Source organism: Megascapheus bottae, chromosome 15, assembly GCF_031878675.1.
Source record: "Megascapheus bottae isolate mThoBot1 chromosome 15, mThoBot2.hap1, whole genome shotgun sequence".
NCBI lineage: Eukaryota > Metazoa > Chordata > Mammalia > Rodentia > Geomyidae > Megascapheus > Megascapheus bottae.
In genome coordinates this window covers 55654820-55679522 of record NC_143523.1, presented here as the reverse complement: position 1 = coordinate 55679522, position 24703 = coordinate 55654820, and the positions used below count along the sequence as shown (strand labels likewise).

At 47.4% G+C, this 24703-nt stretch overlaps 1 protein-coding gene across 2 annotated transcripts; it reads left to right on the top strand.

Moving 5' to 3' along the window:
- Positions 1–806: 806 nt before the first annotated feature.
- Positions 807–24292, top strand: LOC150054388 (anthrax toxin receptor-like). Of its 2 annotated transcripts, XM_090347009.1 has the most exons (17): positions 807–1168; positions 6572–6640; positions 7501–7572; positions 9415–9496; positions 9594–9627; positions 10283–10362; positions 10446–10514; positions 10826–10906; positions 11002–11053; positions 13579–13674; positions 16970–17039; positions 17549–17627; positions 18092–18511; positions 19571–19612; positions 20012–20134; positions 21630–21707; positions 23955–24292. In XM_090347009.1, the coding sequence occupies exons 1-17, from the start codon at positions 885–887 to the stop codon at positions 24177–24179; spliced, it is 1956 nt and encodes a 651-aa protein (XP_090203135.1). In that variant the 5' UTR covers positions 807–884; the 3' UTR covers positions 24180–24292. The 2 variants fall into 2 exon arrangements, with proteins under 2 accessions (XP_090203135.1, XP_090203134.1); XM_090347008.1 differs by lacking the exons at positions 21630–21707; positions 23955–24292 and having other exon boundaries at positions 19571–19681; positions 20012–20079.
- Positions 24293–24703: the final 411 nt, after the last annotated feature.

Here is a 24703-nt window from a genome sequence, read left to right as displayed (position 1 = left end):
ACCAGGCTGTGAGGGAGCCACAGGCAGAGACTCACAAAGGCCACAAGCAGGGTCTCCACAATGAGTCCCAGTAGAGCCTAGCCTGGAGGTCCTCCTCCCCTCCCCAAGCCACAAGAAGGAAGCCTCCAGAGACCTTCCATCCCCCTCACACAGGTCCCACCCCACTGCTCAGTTTTCTCCCCAACATGGCATCCATTCCCCACCACCCTCCCTGTGGACCCAGCCCACAGAACCCATGAGCACAATAGAATAGGTCTTGTTTCATGTCACCAAGGGAAGATAGCTTGTAACCCAGGCATGGAAAACATTACCGTGCCTCATTCACAGAGGACTTTAGGGCCTCCATCTCCTTCGAGATCCTTCCATTGCCTAGCTGACTTCAATACCCAAGCTGATGGCCACTCCATGTCAGACATGTTGGCCTCCCAGTGCCTGAGTCTTCGTACAGTGACATGTGGCAGCGGCCTCTTCCACTCTCCTCTCTCAGTTAACAAAATGCCTGGGTTCTTTTGGCTGGTCCCTTACTGACCACTGCAGAATACCCTGAGGGGCTGTGATGTGGGGAAGGTGGCCTCATGACGGCCACTTGGCACTGTTAACGCACAGGCCATTGAGCAGGGCTGCAGGTCACAAAGTCACCATGGCAACCCTCCCGTCCATCATAACCCCAGTGTGCTTTGCTCTGGAGTGGGAGAAGGGCTTTTCAGGTAGCTGAAAGCAGGACAGCTTAGAAGCAGTACCTTTCCCTAGTCCTTTTGCTCTGAGTGGGAGCCTGGTTGAAGGCAGCAGTGATCACTGGTACAATAGAGAAAGAAGCTGACAGCACTCTGTCTAACTCAACTCTGCCGTAGTATCCAAGATCACAGGGATAGCCAAGAAAGAACATGGGGGGCCACTGTCTCCAGGTTCCCTGCTCTGGGTTCTTACTTTTACTGCTGCTGCCTCGGAGCAGCTTGCATTTGTACTCCGGGAGGACATATTTCCACTATGAGCCCATGGACCCTGATATTTTACAAGAATCTGAAGCCCAAGAGGAGAGCGAACTGGATCAGGGTCGTAGTCATAAGAGTAACATTGAACGAGATTTTACTTTTGAGCCAGAAGAGCTTCTACCAGATGTTATAGAGTACTGCGATGGTATCTTTGATGTCTACTACCTGTTGGCCAAGTGAGTAGTTCTTCTTGCCCTGCCTTTGAGCAGCTCCCAGGTATCTTGTTCCCACAGGAACCCATTGTAGCAAGCAGTACAATCTGATGCACTGGTGGAGGGCAGAGGAATTCTCGGATATTATGGCCAGTCTGAGCCCTCCCTGTACACTATTACTCCTGTCTTCCTTTTCCCAGCGGGGTGATTGTAGTAGCTCTTTCAGAAAGCAAACCAGGCTCATTGGATTCTGGAACTAGAGGAGAAAGTTTCACCTCTTCTCCCCAGTTGCTGTATCTTCAGAGAGCCTAAATGAGAAACAGGTGCATCTGCTCTGTAATATTTCTCCATCCCCCAAAAAGGGAAAGAGCTGAGCTCCCTCCAAACCTTGAGAGTAGTGTGGGATAAAGTATAAATTTTTCCTGGAGTCTCTGTTCCCTGTCTTCTGCTGTGTGCCAGGGTCAGTGCAGACACAATGCTCACAGAGGCAGTCCTGCAGTGTGGCTTCTGCCAGGCATCCAGGAGAGATGAGGTACTGGCCTGGCTCTGTGAGGGTCCAGGGGCCCTTGCTATCTGGGCTTAGGTGTGTAGGAGGCAGGGTTTCAGAATCACTCAGGTTTACCTTCCATCAGCTATCGTGGCTTTCTATATGGTCTATACTCAGCATCAAAGCAGGGGAACTCTTGTTAGGAGAAGCACCTTCAATGTCACAGGAGCAGTGTTCTTTCTTGGTCTCAGAACAGAGCTACAACTTGTCTCAGATCTCCCTGGAAAAGAAAAGAAAGGTACATATCTACCCATTCCCCTCTATACCTCCAAATTGGCACCCGGGCCTGCCCTTTATCACCATTTCCTTGAGAAAACTCACATAGCTGGTAGAAGGAAGTTGCAGCCTTTAACCTTTCACACCATCTCTAAAGACAGGCCCCCCATGTCTTTTAACCAGCAGCCTTTGAAGCCTTTGACAGAGGTTGACCATACCTGGTCACCAAGTGTGTGGAAAAGATTGTCCTCCATTCAATGTCCTTGATTTCCTGAGATATTGCCGGGCAAGTCAGGGAGTCCCCTGGATGTCCCCCAAGGAGACTGATTCTCTCTCCACCATGCACACTTTACCAGGAGAACATGCTCAATGTCAAGACAGAGCCAAAGAACAGGCCATTCCTGGAGGTTGGCTAAGGATGTGTCAGTGTAGAAGAGGCCCATCATAGAGTGCTTTGGGGCCAAACCTAGGATCAGAAAATGGATAGAAGTAGGTAGGTCTTCCCCACAGCCCGAGCAGTCTCATAGGCCTACAGGAACTCTGCAGCTTAAATGAGACTTCAAGGATGTTTCATCTTGGGCCAGAGATCTACAGGCCGCTGCTTTGGAATGGGCAAGACAACTCTACTACTAAGAGGCCTTCAGAAGGGGATGAGATAGAAGGGGTATCTAGACCAGAACCACCTCTTACCCAGCATGTGGTTCAGATCCAGTTAAAATGCTGAGTGCATTGGCTAGTATTATCATCTTAGCACTATTATATTTTTCATATATTTTTATTGTAATTAATAGAAGGGTTACATTATATTCACCACATACATGCATTATTTCACAAACATTGATACCCTTTTTCATGTCATGGTCCCCATTTCCCTTCCTCTCCTCCCACTCATCCAATTTCAAATAACCAATTAAGCATATATAAAATATATCAGATAACAAGGTGAAATATTGTAACAATATGAGATAACCAAGGGATGGCAAAAGAGATGAGAGATAACATAGTACATTAAGGACAACAATCACTCATTATATGGCTTTTGTTTCACTATCCTGGAGGTCCTTATATTTAGCATCATACTATATGGCCTTATGTATCTAGATTTTGTTCTATTGTAAATCTCTGCTAGGAGAGCCCAAGGTTTCTACTGATTATGACAAATGAGAGAAACCATTGAGCCTATGTTCCTTTGAGTCTGGCTTACTTCACTTAATATGATTTTTTTCTAAGTCTTTCCATTTCCTTACAAATGGGGCAATGTCGTTCTTTCTGACCACAGCATAGAATTCCATTGTGTACAAATACCACATCTTGTTGATCCATTCATCAACTGAGCGGCATCTGGGTTGGTTCCATATCTTTGCTATGGTAAATAGTGTTGCAATGAACATGTTGTGCTAGTGGATTTAGTATGCCCTTGTTTCTGGATGGTTGGGTAAATGCCAAGTAGTGGAATTGCTGGGTCATAGGGGAGCTCTATGTTTATAGTCTTTTGAGAAACTGCCATACTGCTTTCCATAGTGGTTGAACAAGTTTGCACTCCCACCAACAGTGTAGTAGTGAACCCTCCTGGCCACATCCCCTCCAGCATTTGTTGTTATTGGATTTCTTGATCCTGGCCATTCTAACTGGAGTGAGGTGGAATCTTAGAGTTGTTTTGATTTGCATTTCTTTTATGACCAGAGATGTTGAGCATTTCTTCATGTGTCTATAGGCCATTTTTATTTCTTCTTCAGAGAAGACTCTCTTTAAGTCTTTGGTCCATCTTTGAATGGGATGGTCGTTTCTTTGGAGATTAGTTTTGGAGCGATTCAATTTGATATATTTTACATATGAGGCCTTTGTCTGTTGTATGGTTAGTGAAGATCTCCTCCCACTCTGTAAGCTTTCTAGTTAATTTGCTAGCTATATCCTTTTTCCTATAGAAGCTCTGCAGTTTAATGCAGTTCCACTTATCCAGCCTTTCTCTGATTTGTTGTGTTTCTTGGTCCTTATTAAGAAAGTTTCAACCTGTGCCAAGTAAAGTTTTCAGTGTATCGGCTTTTACCTCGAGGTCTTTAATCCATTTGGAGTTAATCCTATTGCAGGGTAACAAAGAAGGATCCAATTTTAGTTTTCTGCAGGTGCTTAACCAGTTCTGCCAGCACCATTTGTTGAAGAGGCTGTCTTTCTTCCATTCTATTTTTTTTTTGCTCCCTTATCAAAGATTAGGTGGCCATAGGTCTGTGGTTTAATAACACTATTATATTTTCATAACTGTGCAAATATCTTTGCATTTATTTGTCTTTAAATTTCTTTGATAAGGTTTTTGTTTTTGTGTCAGTCCTGGAAATTGAACTCAGAACATGGGCATTATCCCTGATCTCCATTTGTTCAAGGCTAGTGCTCTACCCCTTGAACCAGTTGGCTTTTCATATGAAGTTTATTGGAGATAATTGTCTCACAGACTTTTTTGCCCAGGCTGGCTTCAAACCATGATCCTCAGATCTGTCTCCTGAGTAGCTAGGATTATGGACGTGAGGCACTGGTGCCCAGCTTCTATCCATGATTGAAAGTAAAACATGGAACACTTTGCCAATCTAGATCAATTTCTCTGATCAATTCTTTCAGTGTTTATAATTGTTTTACTATTTTGGTGAATTGACGGTTTTAGCAATAATGTCTTTCTTTGGCCCTCTTATCGTTTTCTGCTTAAATTTCATTGTATCAGACACTGGAAAAGACTTCCTTTTCAACCACCCCTTCTTTTGCTCCAACTCTTCCAGGCAACCTCTTGCAAAGCTTTTTGTTTGATTCTTTCTTCCGATATCATGTACTTTGTTGTTGCCGTATGTGCACTCATGCACGCGAACACACACTGGTCCTGGGGCTTGAACTTTGGATCTGGGTGCTTCCCTTGAGCTTTTGTTATTCAAATCTAGCACTCTATTACTTGAATCTTGGAGGGAGCCATGATCCTGAGATCTCAGCCCCCTGAGTATCTAGGATTACAGATGTCAGCCACTGCACCCAGTTATATGCTTGTTTTGGAAAACATGCTTGAACTGACTCCCATCTCTTACTGTTTGAGGGTTTGCACACTATCAAAGAGAATTTTACTTTTTCAACTTGTACTCTTGTTTTTTTTAACCCCGTCTCCTTCCATCCCTTCAGTGTGGTAACATCACTGTGATACTGAAGTCTCAGCTTTTAATTCTAGAGGTGCCCTCATATGCCTGGTGGTCACTGTTCTTGTCTGTAGGTGGGCTCTGAACACAAAGCTGTGTCTCTGAGTTCTATCATGCCATGTCTCCCTGGAAATCTGTCTAGTGCATCATTCATGTTCTCTTGTGTTCTGGATCCAGACACACTCACTCCCATCTCAAACTGAACCCCACTATGGAGTATGTGCTTGCATGGAACAGTCTGCCTGTGCCTGAGCCTTCACTGGAAGACAGCTTTCACTCAGGGGGAACCAGAAGGATAATGAGAGGAAAACTTCGCCATGAGCTAGGAAAGGAGCTGTCTTGCACCTGAGTTTGGAAGCTGCCTAGGGTAAATTTCCTGCTCTGAGATCAGTTTCCAGTCTAATGCTTAGTTACTTGTACTGGTAATCGTTGAATGTTACGGTGTCACATAGATATGTCAAATGCAATGGCTAAAGTATAGCATTGGGAGAATGATCTGAGTTCAGATCCATGCTGGGTATGAATATTATATTTAAAAATGGCCTCACTTTTAGAGCCTCAGATTTCCTCAGAAATATGAATGAGTTGGTATCACCGGGTTAAGCTGGAATTAAAGCATACATATAGAGTTCCTAAAGCCACATGCTCCATGATAGCATCGCATACCACTGAACTTGCTGGTCGTCTCTATGCAGCTTTAGGGGCAGCATAGCAGGGCAGTAGTTGGTAGAGAGAGGAGGTTGCAGCTGGCATCTGGTAATGGTCACATGTATACATAACCTTTAGGACAGTCATATTGATAGCAAGGAGAAGTGTCTCCTGCTGTCTGGGTTCTGATTTACCCAATATATGAAACACAAGAACAGACACAGGTCCAGGGATCACATCCGGGTGTTAGTTCTTTTCAGCTTCTCTCATAACTAGGACAAACTTGGGAGCCTGTAACCTGTATTGAGATATCTGCTTCATCCCTGGAATGGTTCTTGTCTTCATCTCAGAGCTGTGGAGATCCCAAAGAATTTGGCCCAAGGGAAGTAGGGCAGATGTGAAGGTCTCCCTTTAAGAGGAATCTGTGAGAAGGCATCTGGGCTGTGGGACAGATTGGATCTGTTGCTCATCTTAGTGGTGAGAAAAGATGATGCGAGCTAGTTACAGCCATGACTGGATCTTTGTCTTCATGGTTGGGCTCTGAAGGCTTGACAGGAAATCTGATGTATGCAATAGCACCTTCCCTTGTCAACCCTGGTCGAGGCCCCGGCCACTGAAGCACCTGTCTACACCTGGGAAATGTCAGGGAGTGAGTGAGATTGGGGTGCCATGAGGCCAAACTCAGGGCAGAACAAGTCTTCAGAAGGATCCTCAGCCTGAGGAGCAGGTCTCATATTTCCAGGATAATCCCACGTGGTCAGATTTAGGGAGGAAGCTTCATAAAGAATCCATGGCTTCCCAGTCGTGGATGCATTTTACCAATCTGACTTCTATCTCTTTCCTTTACAGATCTAAATCCACAAGTAGCTGGAATGCTGTGTATACATCCCTGGAAGATTTTGTAGAGAAGCATGTGGAGTATGGCTTCTTTCTATTACAGACTCCCCTGTGCTAGAGAAAGGAGGAGAGTTACTACCTGGCTGGCAGAGTACAGCCATTAGAACTGACAGACATAGAAGTGTCCTGGATAAGAAGCACAGAGCCCAGGATGGCATGCTATTTAGGACAAAATTCCCTGGGGTCTCAACAACATCTGCTGCTTCTGTCTAAACTTGGGAGGGAAAGAAGGGGGATGTAGAGGAGATGAAGATACAAAATTTGGACAGTAGAAGAAAAGTTAGGCGGGAGGGAGGTCTGCGTACAGAAGTACAGATGTCATCTTGACTGCTCAGAAAGTATGTGTGTCTGTGTCTGTGTCTCTGTGAGTGTGTGTGTGTGTGTGTGTGTGTGTGCATATGTATATTTCACCATACGTATGGTGGGTAGATGTATAAATGTGTGTTACTATGGGCATATCCATGCGAATGTGTGTGCCTGTGTAAATATGCATTGACTCTGAGTGTGTATGGGTATGTGAGTGTACACATAAGATTATTTCACCATATATATGTGTGTGCAGACATGTAGATGTGTGTATGGGTATATCCATGTAAGTATGTGTGCCCGTGTAATATGCATGTGTGTGTGTATGTGTGTATGCATGAGTGTGCATGTTGCAGCATAGAGATGGACCAGGCATCCATCCTGGCAGTTTCTCTCCTCCAGGACTCTAATCTCCTACGCTTCAGCAGCCTGAACTAAATTCATCTCAACTGCCCATCTCAGAAGTGAGGGGCAAAGAGCCAGGCTGTGGCCCATACCCATCCCTGGCTGCTCCTGAATCCCTCTGACCACCTAAGGAGAACTAGAACTTCTCACTAACTCTTCTTCCTTCCTAGCCCAAACCAGCGGATATCCTTTATTCTCTTTGACACACACGCTCAGGTGTCCTTGGCACTCACTGAGAACAGGTAGGGGTCCCTTTGAACTTCCAAAGTATCCTTAAGGCTCAGGCCACAGAAGCTCCAGGTCTTCCTTGCAGGCTTTGCTGAAAGAGCTATGGGTCTACTGTTGCACATGGTAGCTGTTGTGACTTCCCTCCATAACCACAACGACCCCCAATTACTGCAGTCCTGTCCCCAGGAAACCCTGGTTTGCTGGGGCCACAGATCTTGCATTTCTAGAGTTCTCCCCCACTCTATCCCTTGCACTCCAGTTTTTGTGGGGAGAGAGCAGTACTGGGTTTTATATTCCGGACCTGAGTACTGTTCCTTTGATTAAGGCTAATGTTTCAACACTGGAGTAAAAGCTCTATTGCTGGCTTTTGGCTGATTGATTGGAGATGAGTCTTACAGACTTTCCTGCCCCAACTGGCTTCAAATTGTGATCCTCAGATCTCTGCCTCCTGAGTAGCTAGGGTTAAGACATAATTCTACAGCATCTAGTGAATTACTTTTGATTTCTGGAGAGTTGGTTGTGACAGGTGTCGCTCTCTGTTGAGAGATTGGGACAGAGAGACCGCCTTCTAGAAACCAGGGGGAAGGGCTGGAAGCCTTGTGGGCAGGGGTGGGCAAAGGTAACTTCAGGATATCTGAGAGGGAGAGCTTGTCCTGTAATACCGACCCTATGCTGAGTGAAAGAAGATCAGAGGCTGGGGCACTGAGGAGGAGAGCATCTATAGATTTCCCTAAGAGAAGTCAAAAGCTATAAGGAAGCATCAGCAGTCTCAGCAGCCACGAGGGTCTGAGGAGAAAATGCTTCAGGTCCACTTGCAAAGAGTCTGGATAAGCTGACAACCTAGCTGGGTTTGTCCTGTGGCTAGGGGTACAGTAAGGAACTAGATAGGTGTAAAGGGAGAAGAGGAGAAACCATGAGAAGTACATTTTAGGTTCTAGACAAAATCCGGATCTGAGCTGCTCCAAGAGAAGGGACTGATTGGACTCTGAAGGCACTGGCCTGGTATCCCTTGAGGTGCTGGAAGTAGCCTTTTCATCTACTGGGCAGAGCCAAGCAGGATTGGGTGGGTAGCCCTCAGAGCTAGCCCACTGCAGAATCTCTCTGTCCTCATCAGCAAGTCACCTCAGAGTCCTCTCTAGGGCACCACTTTACAATAGTCAGAACCTAGGCCCCAGCCCTCCCTGCAGTCTAGGACTGCCACCAGACCAAACCCTGCTGGTCCAAAGCATCCTGTGGGTTTTGACAGTACCTGCCAGGCCATGTCCCTGCCTCGTGGCCAACACTTCTCCCAGCTTGGGGCCTTTGGATCAGAGCCACACAAGGCCCTGGGGATTGTGTCTGTTTAAGCAGACTGGCTCTTTCCTTTATCAGGGTGGAGGGAGGAAGGGAAGAGAAGGAAGGGAAGGGAACAGGGGCCACGGGGGAGGGATGGGAGCTGAGTAGGGGCTTAGAAGGATGGCATTATCCAAATTTAAAGATAGCCATGGAAGGGCTCCAAATGAGGTGGCCCTGGTATTAGGGTTATGGCTAGGAATGCCAGTGTCCCTGGGAGTCCCTGAATCACAGCTGTACATCCTAGGATGCCATCAGTCTCACCAGAGACAGTCCAGGCTTCTCAGGGAGAGACTAAGCAACTCCCTTCCCCTCTTGGCCTGCCACAGTGCTCACGGGATCAGGGACAGAAAAAGATACAAACCCTCCTTCCATTACTCAGTGCAGGATGAGGGGGACAGGGCCACTTGGCTGGTGTTCCCTCTGCACAGTGGACAAGGCTTTGGGACAGCTTGGGTGCTGTTTGTCACTATCAACTTTCCTCACCTCAAATTGATTTTTTTTTAACTTTACACTTTTTACAGAGAGGCAATCCGTAAAAGGCTTTCTGAACTTTCGTCAGTTACATTGGAGGGAGAGCTGAATTTGAACATAGCCCTTAAGAAAGTAAGAATGTTGAGTGCCTTTCACGAGAGCTCCTTCACAGTTTTAAGTGTTAAGAGTCATACAACCATCTCCCCAATGTGTCTCCCATTTCTTTCAGGCAAATGAGCAGATCAGAAAGATCAACTCGGGAGGTAAGCAAGCCTGTGCCTGTATTGGCATAGGGGCAGACCCAGGGCCATGGCTCCCTGGAGAGGACTGCCCACAAGTGCTCCTGGGTTCCTTCCTTGCCCTGCTCTTGGAGCCACCTACTGACCTTGTTGCTGTGGGCAAAGCACCTCTGCCCTCGGGATGGTTCTGAGAAGGACAGGAGTCCTTGACCTATATGTGGGTCTTGTGAACAGAAAAAGTGAAATGGCAGTGAGCTGAGAAGGCCAAGGACTCGGTGTATGGAAACCAAAGCTCAGTTTCCCCTTGGCTGCCAGATCTTCCTTGTCTAGTTGGCCTCACCTGCCTCCTTGGGTCAGTGCATCAGGCAGGCTGTGCAAACAGCTATGCACCCCTAGGATCAATATCCATCTAGACTTTGGGTCCCCAGTACCTATCTGAAGTACGGAGGGTCTATAGGACCCAACTAGGATGCTTAGGAGTGAGGGGTCTCCTGCTCTTCTTACTCTGAGTATTGGGTGTTGGGTTTGAGGATCTGTCTTACATGCCCAAATTGAGGGGATGTATCCAGTCCATTTGCATTGAGCAGTGGCAGGCCCTGTTAGCCCACATCAGGCCTTGAACCCCTATAGGCCTCACCTGGAGCCCTTCTAAGCAGCCCTCTCCTTGCTTTTTCAATAGGCATCAAGGTATTTAATATAATCCTGATCATAATCACGGGAGTAATGGATCCTGCAGTGCTGGAGGATGCTAAGAAAGAGGTAGATCCAGACTGGCCTCACTGGCATTTATTTGCCTCATGGGCAATTAGATGTTCTAGCTTAACACTTGGTTTTTCCTCTAGGCTGACCAGGCTCGGCTACTGGGATCGTATGTTACCATCATTGGTTTAAACACAGCTACGAAGTCACAGGTAACACAATGCAAGGGAGCTGCAGGCCTTGGCAGCCTATTGGGGTCAGATCTCAAGGTTAGGCCTCCCTGAGGGTGATCGTTTCACTGACTCCAGAGGATGTGGGCATATCAGTTGGCTGCTGCTAGAGGATAACCACAGGGTTTGGGTCAATGCCCTCTCAGGAGGCCTCCCAGTGTCTGGCCCTAAACACATGCCATTCCACTGCCCCCACAGTGTGAGGGGAAAAGATGCCATGTACCAGGTTTGGGTCCTGTAGCATCCTCTGAGCCCTGACTGGGGAGTCTCAAGCTCCTTCCTCTCCACTCTAGTTAGTTATGATCGCAGATGATGAGGATCACGTGTTCCAGGTGGTTGGTGAGCCCAATGATCTACATCACGAGGTGGACAAGGTGAGTGGGACTAGAGATTAAGGGGTGATGGGAGGGCACCCTAGGGGCCCTCAAGGGTTACACTCTGTCTCCTTCCTTCCCTGTCTTTGTCTCAGATTTCAACAACAACCTGTCCCATGGTCAAATTTGCAGACAATCTCTGTATAGGTGAGAGCTGCGGAACAACTACCATGATCAGCGCAGCGTGCTGCATGTGTGCCTGAGTCCATAGGGTGTGTGGCATCTGCATTCAGTGCTGTGAGATGTATGGGTTTGCAGCTAGGGCTGGTGATGTATGTGGTGTGCATGTGACACATAGTATGATGGCACATGTGTGTTTGTGATACACATGTGTGTCAAGGAGTCTCTGAATGCAGTGTGTCACAAGTGGTGTGTGGCAGGTGTCTGTGGTATTTGTGTGCAACTGCTGATGTGCCTGCTGTGTGAAGCCATAATGTGAGCAAAGGGTGATGGGTATGTTTTCAAGGTGCATGAACTCTAGGTGCCATCTCTGTCCTATGAGAGGTGCCTGAGGAGCACGGTGTGGGTGCCATTTATGGATCTGTAGATGATATATGGCGAGTGGGGCAAATGAATATGGGACATGCCATTGGTAACATAACTGTGGCGCATTGCATCTGGAGTGCACAGGGGATGTGTTCACAGGTAAATGTCCTGGGTGGTAGATATGGGATGTAATGTCTGTGACTACACTGGGTGTCAGGTAATGTGTGTGTGTGTGTGTGTGTGTGTGTGTGTGTGTGTGTCTATGCGTGTGTGTGTGTGTTCTGCTGTGTGTGTGTGTGTGTGTGTGGAGAGAGAGAGAGAGAGAGAGAGAGAGAGAGAGAGAGAGAGAGAGAGAGAAAGAGAGAGAAAATACCATAGTGTTCTTTAAGTGTCAAGAAAGCTCTAACCAACAAGATGCAGCAACGTAAAAAGCACTCCACAGAAGTGGAGAATGCCTTATCCATAATGCTTTGGGGGTAAAGATGTTTGGGTACTCCAGAAGTAGGCCTGTGGCTCAAGCGGTAGAGTGCTAACACTGAGCAAAAGAAGCACAAGAACAGCGCATGCTCAAGTGATTAGACAAGAAATTCAAGGCACTGAGCTCAAACTCAAGCACTGGGGGAAATAAAAACTATTTGGGGACCATTTTTTGGTTTCCTCTGTTCAAATACGGGATGTTCAACCTATAGAGCAAGAACATCTTGGGTGTAGGACACAAAAGCCAAGTAGAGATAAGAGTTGAAATGTAGGTGGACTTCACACATTCCAAAACAAAAATAAAAAGAACTAGGCACAATTGGATGATCACACCTGTCCTAGAGGAGAAGGTCTCCTCTGGCAGATGCAAGCGCCCTGCCTTGGTATGGTGAGCACATAACTTTCATGCTAGGGGATGGTCACCTTTCTGTCAGGTGCACACAAACTTGACCTCACATGAATGGTACCTGTCCTTTATAAAGGATGGAGTAAAGCTGTCAGTGTCTCTTTTCTGATGGGGATAGCTCAGATGCTTCAGATCACCACCCCAAGAGACTGGGTCCATGGCCTAGCATCTTCCACGGGAGGCAGTGGGCAGGTGGAACTAAGATCGCCTCAGCCCCCTGCACAGAGTTCCCAGCCTAGACCATATAGATGGATATTACAGTGTAGCCTCTAGTTAAAATTGCAGGACTGCTGGGAGATGTAGAAACTGGTGTGCTATGGTGCCCACCATAACCTCTGGAAGTTGAGCCTTTCTTTTGTCTCTCGGCTGAAGACATTATGTCTGCATACACAGGCTCTGGTGTCTCCATCCCAGGAAAAAATGTGATTTGTCACCTTTTTCCTCACTGTTGCTGAGCCAAGGTGACAGATGCCTCCACACACAGCTCAGGCAGTGACCTGTGAAACCATTGCCCCCCTTATGCAAAGCTGCCATATGCAGGGTGACAGTCACTGGAGGGAAGCCCTAGGCAGGAGCCTGGACCCACATGGGACAGGATGGGCTGTTTCCTTGGGCTGACACCGCATCCATCAGGATGACACAGAGCCACAGATGGAGGCCAGGTGCAGAGAAGGCCCTGATCCATCAAATGACCTTGGCTTCTCAAGTGCTTGTGGAATAGGAAAGAGCCAGGCCTGGACTAGGGGGCAGATATGCAGGCACATTAGCTTGCACTTGAAGCCAGAACACCTGTGGTGCTGACACCAGCTGTCCTCTCTGTGGCCCCTTGTATAGTGTTGGCCTCAGGAGGCTTGGAGGTGCCACACTAGTCTGTGGGCACTGGGGTTAGGATTAGATGGGGATGAAGAAGGTATGTTGGCCTCTGGACCCACAGTCAAGTCAGGATGTCTCTTGTGAGCCACCCTTGTGGGCAGGGGCTTCCTCTTCCCTTCATTTTTCCCCTTCTCAGATCTACAGCATCAACTCTGACTGTGTTATTTCCTGGAAGCTTGATGCTTTTCATGGGCTTATCATGTCAGGGACAGTAGAGAAATGTCCCCAGATATCCCCAAGCCAGTGCATAATCATGGATCCCTAGTGACTTCATATGAGGATATGGCCTGCAGGACCCACAGATGTTGGCTCACTCACAGCTGCCTGATCCATGTGGGTCCCCTGGGAACTCCATCTGGGTCATAGGTTACTATAAACAATACGACCAGATCCTTCTAGTCTCCCTGATATTTATATATTGTCCTTGCAGGAGATGAGAACGTGGTCGTAAGAGGATATGGTTTTCATAATGGACAAAATCGGGACCAACTTATTTGCAGATTAACAATTGGTGACAAAGTCTTTGGTAAGTTGTCCCCATCTGAGCCACACATTTCACCTACCACATCCTTCCCTTCCACCTGTCAAGCCCTCTCCTCACATCCCAGCCCTTGCTGATCATTCTTCATGGATGTTTTAGGGCTGCAGAAACATAGATCTGGCTGGGATGTGTACCCACCACCCCATCTAAACATAGAGCACAATAAGTCCCCAAACACCTGAGAACAAGGTGACACAGGTGTCCACTCAGTGAGGCTTATTTGATGGTGGGCTGTTCCCACTGGAGCATTCTCCTTTCCTTCTTCCCATTCTCCGTTCCTTCCTTCCCAAAGACACCACCTTTGGACTGCTGACAGGACAGTGCAGAAGGCTGGGAGCTCTAAGTATAGTAGATGCCCAGAGACCTTGTCATGCTATCAAGAAGATATCACCAGGGGCTGGTAGTGTGGCCTAGTAGAGTGCTTGTCTAGCATGCATGAAGTCCTGAGTTTGACTCCATGGTACCACATACACAGAAAAGGCCAGAAGTGATGCTGTGGCTTAAGTGGCATAGCAGTCGCCCTGAGAAAATCAAGGACAGTGCCCAGGCCCTGAGTTGAAGCCCAAGGGCAAGAAGAAGAAGAAGAAGAAGAAGAAGAAGAAGAAGAAGAAGAAGAAGAAGAAGAAGAAGATACTCTTATCTCCTAATATTCTTACCTTTAATTAACTTATTATGACAACTAGTGTTTAGTGTTTATCTCCATCCAGTAATCTTCCTTGAAGATGCCATTCCCATGAGACAGGCTGTACAGAGCATGAAGTCTACCACAGCTCAATGGCTGCATCAATGGCTCAGGAATAGCCATTCCCTATTCTACTTTCCTGTACTACACAAAGCCCTAGTTGAAGGGGTCAGTGCTCACCTTCGTGAGGGCTTCTTTCACAAGAAATCGTTTCCTTGAGCCCAGGTTTCCATGATTTGGATTTCTGAGTAGCGCATTGAGGGTATTAAGGTTCAGACATTTCCAGATGATATGACCAGTAAAAGAGGGTGAACCAGCAGGTCCACATGCTAATAAATCATCAATAGAATAGCAATCATGACAAGTGAGAAAGAGGGAGAAATTATGGTTATGTATTTAAGATTTAAACATTTTAGAATTTATTTAATTTTCATTTTTGTTGTTTTATTTTATATTTTATTACTATTATTTAAGTTGTTGTACAAAAGGGTTTCAATTCAACATGTCAGTTAATGGGTATAATGCATCTTGATTAAGGTCATTCCTCCTATTGTTCTCCCCTCTGCCCCTATCTGCCCTCCCCGTCCCCCGCACGCCCACTCTCCCAACCCCCCAATTAGAGGCTGACATTGATGTAAAACGCTGACTGTCACAGAATTGTTCCTCACACAACACACATGGTGCCCAGCAATGGCCCAAGGTAGACAAGACTCCAAGAGGTTCAGGAGTTAGTCTGATTTTCCTTGTTGGGTTTTGACCTCGACCTCATACAGACATAGAATCCTGTACTGTACAAGTTGCAGAATAGACAATGCGTCTGCTTTTACCAAAAAAAAAAATACAGAACAAGCTAAAAAGTCTAGTACTTCCACTGGGAGTGGACATCTATGGGCGTCACCCATTTGTGAGGTGGTCAGAAAGTAGCCTGCTTTACCCTCATCTGTGCCATGGCTCAGCAGGTGCACAGCTGTGATTCAGGCCTCTGGGAAAGGAAAAGCCAGCTGCCTTGGCTTCAGGAAGCTGGGTCATGATAGGAAAGGAGGAAAGGAACAGCCCTCCCATAAGAACAGCAAAGCCATTTGTGGCAGCCTGCAGAGAAGCCAGGAATGTGGAGCTAGAGCCAGACAGGTGGAGAGCTGGCAGACTGCCCAGATAAGGGTACAGCTTGGCTGTTACCTCTTCACCACAGAGCAAATGGCATGGAGATAACTGGGGCTCAGGACTGAGACAGTTATATGACTGTAGGCAATGGAACTCTTCTGAGACTCCCAAGCTCCCATGGGGAGGAAAGCAGGCAGGGAGGCAGGAAGGCAAGAAGGCAGGAACATGTATCCTCTCCACAAACTTCCTCATCTCACTAGCATCCACTCAGACTCTCTGGCCAAAAATCCCAGTGTCTATGTTGAAAATGAACTTGGGAGGAGGGGGGACATGAGGGAAAAACAGAGAGAGGGAGAGAGAGAGGGAGAGAGAGAGAGAGAGAGAGAGAGAGAGAGAGAGAGAGAGAGAGAGAGAGAGAGAGAGAGAGAAGGGTGACATTGTCCAAAAACAAATGTACTCTTTACCTGACTTCTGTAACTGGAACCTTTCTGGTCCATTGCTTTTATAATAAAATTTTAAAAATCTTTACAAAATAAGGGGAAGTCAAATCAGGTATGACTTTTTTAGCAAGTGGTAAACGATTAGATTATGAAATTTTGAGTTTAAAGTAACAATAAAGCACACATTTAACAAGTCACAGTTTTGTGTATATGTATATGTTCTGAGCCTGGGTTTTGAACTCAGGCTGTCCCTGAGCCTTTTTTACTCAAGGCTAGCACTCTACCATTTGAGCCATTTGAGCCACAGCTCTACTACCAGCTGTGTGTGTGTGTATGTGTGTGTGTGTGTGTGTGTGTGCACTTAATTGGGCAAGGGGGGGGGGATTCCCAGTCTCATTCTTGAATCATCTTAGCCCTTTCCACATACCAGCAAATCTTATCTCTATATCCAAAGTATGACTGTATAGCCCCGAAGATCCATTGAATTTGAAATAATATTTAGAGCTCTTCTTAGCCCTCCCCTCACCCCTTCCCCACAAATGCACACATACCCCTCCTCTGGCTTACTCAACAAATAGAATAGTTCCTGCCAAGAATCTTATCACACATCATCCCCACAGCCTACAACACCCTGCTCTCAGACCATTCCCTGCTTCCTCAGCTGATTTTCAGTGGGTATAGTACATGCCACAAAATAAACAACAATTGTACATGAACTTGAAAGACCCACTCCCTACTGTCAGAAATTATCAAAAGGATAAGATATCCACTCTGCTTTCCCAAGACAGCGAAGGGTGACAGAAGTTGATGGACCTGTCCATTCTTTGTTGGTGGTGGTGTTGGTCCTGGGTGCTGCCCCTCTGCTTTTTCCCTCAAGGCTAGCACCTACTACTTTGAGCCACAGCTTTCTGGGGGTTATTTGAAGGCAAGAGTCTCCTACCAAGGCTGACTTCAAACTGCAATCCTCAGATCTCACCTTCTGAGTAGTTAGGATTACGGATATGAGCCATTGGCAATGAGCTTCCATTGATATTCTTCTTGTGCTGTTTTCTTTTAGAAGAAGAGCCAGTCAATAGAACACAAACTTCCGTAACTTGTCCTATACCAAAGGTAGACCATCCAGGACAGTAAGTATTCATAATCCTCAGTTACTGAGTCAGGAGACAATGCCATCAGTGTCTGCCAGTATCAAGTATACCAAATGTGGCATGTTCCTCTGCCAGATAGTGTGTGACAGTGCCAGGAGGGCAGAGGACACTTCAGCGCCTGCCCTTGTTCATGGTCCCATGGGGTCCAGGCATTTGAAGTGGCTCAAGTTCTCCTGAGGATAATAACATAGGAGGCGATATGACCTATGTTTTGTCCCTTTGGTCCAATTCCCTCTTTGATATCAGAGACAAGAAGCTTTGTAAACGTGTGAGCACAAGCCATGAAGTGGCCCTCCAATTATTATGTGCCAAGGCCACCAGGCAATCAGATGCCAGCAAAGTGTTTCTGCCTGAGCCACATCACTTGGCCAGTATCTCAGATGGTGGTGGCTCATACTTTTAAGTAGTAATCCAGAATGCCAAAGCATCATAGTCAATACCATAAGGAGACCTGCGGATCACATATATCTGTCCTTTGTGTGCATTAGAATTATCAAAATTGAAATCAGCTTGAACAATGGAACCATCTACTTAGTCAGACCCATCAGTGCAAATACATCTTCCTGTGTGAGTACTGGGTCTGGGATCATGGCTTGTCAGGCTCCCTGTCACAGGGCACCTGTGACAGTTCCCTGAGTGGGAAGGACCACAGGAGAGCTGTCCCAATTTCTTATGTCCCAGATTGCCAGAGCCTGATCTAGGAGGATCTCTAGGCTTCAAACTTCCCATGTACCAATGCAGGACTGCACCTGCCATTGGGCACACATGTAGGTCAGGCTCAGGGAGGTGAGGGGTGAGCCCAAGCTTGCAGAGCCCATGTGGGAAGACAGGGAGGTGGCCAGGGCCTAAGTCTTCTGGCTCTGCTCCTCTTGGGTCTATAAGTGTCTACAGGCCCAGCTCCTACCCTCTTTTATGTGGGCAACTATCTTTTCGTGATCCTCACTGTGCCTTTGTCCCCCTAAGACATCTGCCGTCAAGACTGTCGGCCAGATAAAATTATGTGATAATCTCTCTCTTTCTCCCCCACACAGAACTTGACCTTGTTGAGTACTACCACCAGCCAACCACTGACAACTGTACCAACTACTACACTGACAATAACCTCCACACCTACAATTACTCCAACCACCACCACCACAATACCCCCACCTCTACCCCAAGTTCCTCCCATAACACTTCCTGAAGAAACAGAGACTACAAAAACCACAGAGACTACTCTACCCCCAGAGACTACAACCACTACCACCCCAGAGACAGTTCCACCCCCCGAGTCTGAACCACCTCCAGAAACTCCTATAGCCCCACCCTTGCCAACTGCACCACCCCCGATTCCTACTGTGCCCCGATTACACTTTGGGCCCACGGATTTGGAGATAATCTTCACCATTGTCCTGAGCATGATGCTAATCCCCGTCCTGCTGTGGTGGGCTTGGTGGTTGTGTTGCAGGAAGGTAAGAAGCTTCTTTCCACCCAGAGATCTGGGCTACATAATAGCCCCACAAATCAGCACTGGGAAGTTTCTCACCTCCTCTGGCTCAGAGACATCTAGACTTGACCATCATAATCCCAGACCCCACATCCAGACGTGGGATCCCCAGGGCATCCTGCTAAAGCTAGCAGAGAGAGCCCACCATAGCCCCATCAGATCAAGACCAAGACACTGAAGCTGGACCTATGTGGTCCTCGGGGAAACAAAGAGTGGCCTCTGTGTCACAGGAGAACAGGATTTTCCATGAAGGCTAGGAGCCCACATGCAGAGAGATGCTGACTGAAAAGGATGTGTGCACTCTGGGACAGCCATACAGAGCCCAACACGGGTCTGCACATTCCTAGCTCCTCCCACTGTTCCTTTACCTGTGAACACAAGGCTTGGAAAGTGTATACAGGAAGAACTACATTTTTGCCTCCAGCGATCTCATAATCAGTTACCACCTGCTCAGGGCGTGAGGGTGAAATGCTAACCTGCCTAGCATGCAGGTTCCTGGGTAAACAGAAACAGGGCAGGCACAAAGGATGAGATTGCTACTGAAATGGCTCAGGGGTAAGGGATGGGATTGGTACTTAGATTAGGAGGGAAGGCAGAGGTGAGCTCAGTTGAAAGGAATGTTCCAGAAAGCTTCTAGAGGGAAGAAAGAGTAACTGTGGGAAAGACAGAACACCCAGGGCAGAGTAGGTAGGGCTGATCTCTGCCTGGGGGAGTTGAGAACAGAGAAGGCTAGAGTATCATTCCAGAGGAAGGGGCTGCAGGGTTCTCACAGAGGAAGGGAGGCTGAGAGGGCACTGTCACAGGCCTGGTGAGGCCTCCCCAGAGCTCTCACATCAGCCAGTCCCCCTCTGGGAGACACAGAGCTCCCCTGAGTCAGATAGGAATGGCTAGGTCCATAGCACAGGGTCCATACAGTCCCAGACTGTGTTCTGTGCCTATGGTCAGACCAGGGCCATCTCTGACAAGGCCGAGGCATAGCCTAGCTCATCACCTCAACTCATCTTGTGCCTATTTTTCATTCCAGGTCAAGAAGCCTCCTCCACCACCACCACCACCCCCAGTGAAGGTGAGGCCTACTGTGTGTGCTGACATCACCACCACAGATTTGAGGAGGCACATAGCTGTTACATTCTAGGTCCAGAATTTCCTACCTCTTGGGGGGTGGGGGGTAAAAAGGAGCTAAGCACCAGTAGCTCATGCCTGTAATTCTAGCTACTCAGGAGGCTGAGATCTGAGGACTGCAGTTCAAAGTCAGCCTGAGCAAAAAAGTCCATGAGACTCTTATCTCCAGTTAAGCACTAGAAAATCAGAAGTGGAACTGGAGCTCAAAGTGGTAGAACTTAAAGAGCTCAGGGGCAATGCCTAAGCCCTGAATTAAAGCCCCAGGACATAAATGGACCCTATGTCCCTGCCCCCAGGTACTGGATTGCATCCAGGATGCATCCTAGAGCTCTTTTCCTTCTAGATCAAAAAGAAAAAGCGTTCACCACCACCACCGCCGCCTCCACCACCGACTGTGAATGTGTGTCCCACCTTGATTGTCTGTTGCTGTTCATGCCGTGGCATGTGTGTGAACAGATGCCTACCGGTGAGGAGCTGTGACCCCTGGATGGGCTCAGGAGGACTGGGGAGTTGGATCCAAACACAGAGACATAGGCCTGGGAAGAGATGTGGCTCTGACTGACCTATACTACTGACTCTGTAGAAAATCAAATGCCCATCCTTCTGTGAAGGTCAACAGAGGGCAGCAAGCATAAGGGATCACCCCATCTCAGCTAGCCTGTCTCAGTACTGTGGACACCTTTTCACTGCCAGTATTCTGGAGATAGCTGCTGCTAAGCGGCTCTGTCTAGCCCACCTCAGACTCATTATCCTCAGCCCTAAGAAGAGGTTTAGATGCCAGACTAAGCCCGAATGTGGATGAGGGAAATCATACCAGACCAGACGTTTGTTTGTGAGGTCAGGGACTGTAAAAGCATTAAGGATAATTCTGCAATCATGAAATTAGGAAATTCCAGTAGCCCAGATCTTCATGCACAGTGAAGGGAAAGGCATTGCATCCAGTGGAAATGAGGAAAAAAGAGCTACAGATAAGAGACCAAGATGGAGACTCTTGTAGGGTGTCACAATCTCCTGTGTAGGGGTTGGGCCTGGAAGAGACAAAGAAATTCAGCTGAAGGACCCTATCTTTCCTTCATAAGAAGGCCCTTTTAGCCAACTACTAGTGGCTCATGCTTATAATCCTAGCTACTCAGGAGGCTGAGATTTGAGGATCGCAGTTTGAAGACGGCCTAGGCAGAAAAATCCATGAGACTCTGATTTACCAGGAGAACAAAACTTGAGCACAAAAACCAAAAGAGAGCATAAGTCCTTGAGCTCAAGCCCCAGTGTACATTCTTTTGCTTTCTCTCTGTGTCTGTGTCTGTCTCTCTGTATCTGTGTCTCTCTATCTCTGTGTCTCTGTGTCTCTGTATCTTTGTCTCTGTCTCTCTCTCTCTGACTTTGACTCTGACTCTGCCTCTCTCTCTGTGTCTCTCTGTGTCTCTCTGTCTCTCTCTGTCTCTCTGTCTCTGTCTCTCTCTCTCTCTCTCTCTCTCTCTCTCTCTCACACACACACACACACACACACACACACACACACACACACATATACTAGAAGCCCATCTTGGTGTAACAGCCATGGTCCTAGCACTACCCCAGGAGAACAGTGGAAAGGAAGGAACCAAAGGAAGTACCTCCAGTTCTTGCCTGGCACTGCCCTCCTTCTCCTTGGTCGTGGCTTTGTCTGTGGTTGATCCATCTCTCCTGGGCACCTCTAGTCCCTCTGCCACCTCATAACCTTGTCTCTCCCATCGTTGTAGGCCACAGAGAGCCAAATTCCAGCCTCCACTCACAGTCTCTTCTGATCTGTATCCAATGTGTGACACTGGACAGGGCGCATAAGGCATCTGAATTGCAAGACTTGTAGCCATGCACAGCCTCCCTAGGCCAGGGACTCTTCTGCCTCCTCTTTCCTAATCTCTCTGCTCTGGTATTACCCAGCTGTGCTGAACTGCTTTCTCATGACATCATCTGTTTTTCAGGGTACCAGGACTATATACGGCCTAGAAGCCCCACTCTGCCAACCACTGCCATTGACATGGTATCCATCTAGAATCCAGGTGGGTAGGACACAGGGACACCCCAAATAGAATCGCCATTACTTTTGTCCATGCTGGGTGTCCTCAAAGATATGGTTCACAGACATATCTTGACATGAACCAAGCAGGAATGCTTCCCTTTATTCGGAGTGTCTCAAGCCCAAGAGAATGAATAATTCATCCCAAGTCAGAAAGCCTGGGACTCAAAGAAGTAGACTTGATCAATCGAGTCTGGCTCCACCCTTTCCACATGGTCAAACATGGAAGGGTGCCTTGCACAAGCCCTCAGTGCTCCTAAGGGCTTCTTCTTGGCTCTACGCTTCTGAATAGACATAATCAGCTCCAGTGCAAGGTGAGTCTCCAGGGTCTGTGTAGGGATCACTCTTACCACATTCTCTGAGCCAGCCCAGTGTGGCACAGAGGAGATCACTGACCAGCAGGGGAAACCCTCCATGCCCCCAGATGCTCAGATGGGTTGAGAACTGTTCCTAAAGTAGAAAGAGGGAGCTGGGGAAAGACTGCCTAGTGGCTCCAGAGAGACTAAGCCTATGGCTTGGGCTTTGCTCAATGCTATATCCTGGAATGTCTTAGTCCACTTGTGGTAGCATGCTACGACTGGGAATAGTAGCTGCTCATCCTCTCCTAAAACCTAAAGTAGACAAGAGGTCACCGTTGCTTACTCTGGGTCAGGCCCATAGGCGTTTTGATATCTCTTATTAAGAGAAGTGGACAACACAGAGGATCTAGACTGTCATGTCCAACTGAACTGCTTGTGGCAGTCATTCTTTGCACTTTGTTTATATATGTTTTCTGTAATGCACATGTTAAATAAAATTAATTTTTAAAAAAAAAGAGAACTGTGGGGTGGGGGAGGGAGGGAAATGGAGACCAAGACATGAGAAAGGGTATCAATGTTTGTGAAGTAATGCACCTTCTATCTGGTGAAAATAATGTAACCCCCTTCTATTAATTACAATAAAAATATATGGAGAAAAAAAGAAAAAAGAGAACTGGACAAAAGATCTAAATTAGATAAAAGATGTATGACAGAGAAAACAAGAGTGTGGAAGGTAAATGTGGGCCCATGTGTTGAGAATACAGTGTGTATGTTGTATTACATGTATGTGTGAGACAGAGAGCGAGAGAGGGTGAGAGACAGGGGGGGGAGGGAGGGAGGGAAGAAGTTGAACAAAAAAGTTCCACCCAAGTGCTCCGGCTTTAGGATCAGATTCTCCCTCCCGTCCTGGCTTGAGGACAGCAAGCTGGGAAAGGGAGTTGAGGGTCAGGAATGTGAGGGAACTTGGACTTGCAAATTTTGGAGATCAGGAAGTTCCCCTAGACTGAGGAATGATGCAGATGAGGGACATGGGTAAGGGAAACTTAGTGCTGTAGACTAAAATCAGAAATTACATGGAAGGGAAAGAGAGTGTTGTTTGCCTTTAGGTCTGAGGCATTCAAAGAATCATAGAAGAAATGAAAAGATGATTATTCACAAAAGGCAGAGACTTGCAGGACCCCAGTGATTCCACACTTCAAGACTTGCCCCAGTGCTATGTGCCCTTCCAGATTTGGAACAATTCTAGCTCCCTTTTGCCTTAGTCTGGCCATGCTTCCATTTTCAACCTAGCTATGACACTGTTCCACATTCAGTCCCAGTTCCTGCCCCAGAATGCACACAGCTCCTTACCCTGTCCCATCATAGGCCTCCACTGGGAATGGATCCACTGGGAGGAAACCAAGATGTCCCTCAGGTTGCATCCCAAGTTCTGTGAGCTGCGTTGCTTCATCCTTTGTGGCTGTGGCTACAGCCTTCCCCGCCTGCCTCTGCACAGCTAGCCACACAGAGCCTCCCAGTGGCTCCTGCCTGCCTCCTGACCTCATCTCCCCCTCATATGGACCCTCAGGACCACATGTGGTCCACTCAGCCTCCAGCTCAGCTCCCCAGACCCAAACCCTTCATCATAACTGCAAATCCCTTCTGCCAGCTAAGGAATATCCTCAAATTCCTAGGATAAGGACCCGAAAGGCTTTCAGAGATGTTGCTCTACTCTCCCTCCCCAGACAAGGTAGATATGTCCAGGATATCACACTGGATCTAGAAGGAGAGTGGAGGGTGGAGTGGGGCCCCCAGGGCAGAAGAGGTGCTTCCCCCAGGCCTGTCCTGGGGTGTGGATGCTCCCATCCTGACTCCCTGAGCCCCACAGCTGCAGCCCTCTCAGCCCAATTTCAGTGCTATCTATGTGACCTCATGTCTTCTCTTGTCCACAGGGGTCATGCTCCAGCTTCAGCTTCTTCCCGGCCATCTGTGGGCAGGCGCCCTGCAGCTCACAGATCCAGCTTGCACCCAGCCAGGAGTGTGTCCCTGTCACCTACTGTCCTCAGTGCCACCATTTCCCAGGCCAGTGCTCCTGGCCTCCCTCCAGGGTGCTGTCCTTGATCTCTCACTCTGACTGGAGAGCCCGCAGGCCTCTGCTGTCCCTCCCACCCATGTAGCAGGCCTCTCAGACCACACGAAGCCAGGGTGTAGATGGCTGTGCCACCCACTTGAACACATGTATCAAGCCTTAAATTATAATAAACAGAGAATCTATTGCCAATTGGCAAGAGTTTATCACCCAGGGAGATGGTCTACTGTTATTGTCCTGCCAAGACAAATCTCCTGGTGTCTCACGAGTACTTGGGTATGAATGAGACTCAGTTCCCATGGCCTTATCACTGTCAGGAAGGACTGTGACACACAGACTTACACCAAAATTCCTAGGGAAAAAAATACCCTTAATCCATCTGAAACAGCCACATGGGTGCTTTTCATTTGAATTTCTGTAAAGCGTATATAGGTTAGACCAGATAGTTTTCCAGATCAGTATTGACTGAATGAAATCTACTGTGATAACCATATTGTGCTCTAGGTGTCTATAGGAGAAAGAGTTCACTGGAATGGTTTGTACTATGTACGTAGGGATCAGACATATAGTTTTAATCTTCAAAGAATTTATTCCAGAAATTGCTATTTTTTG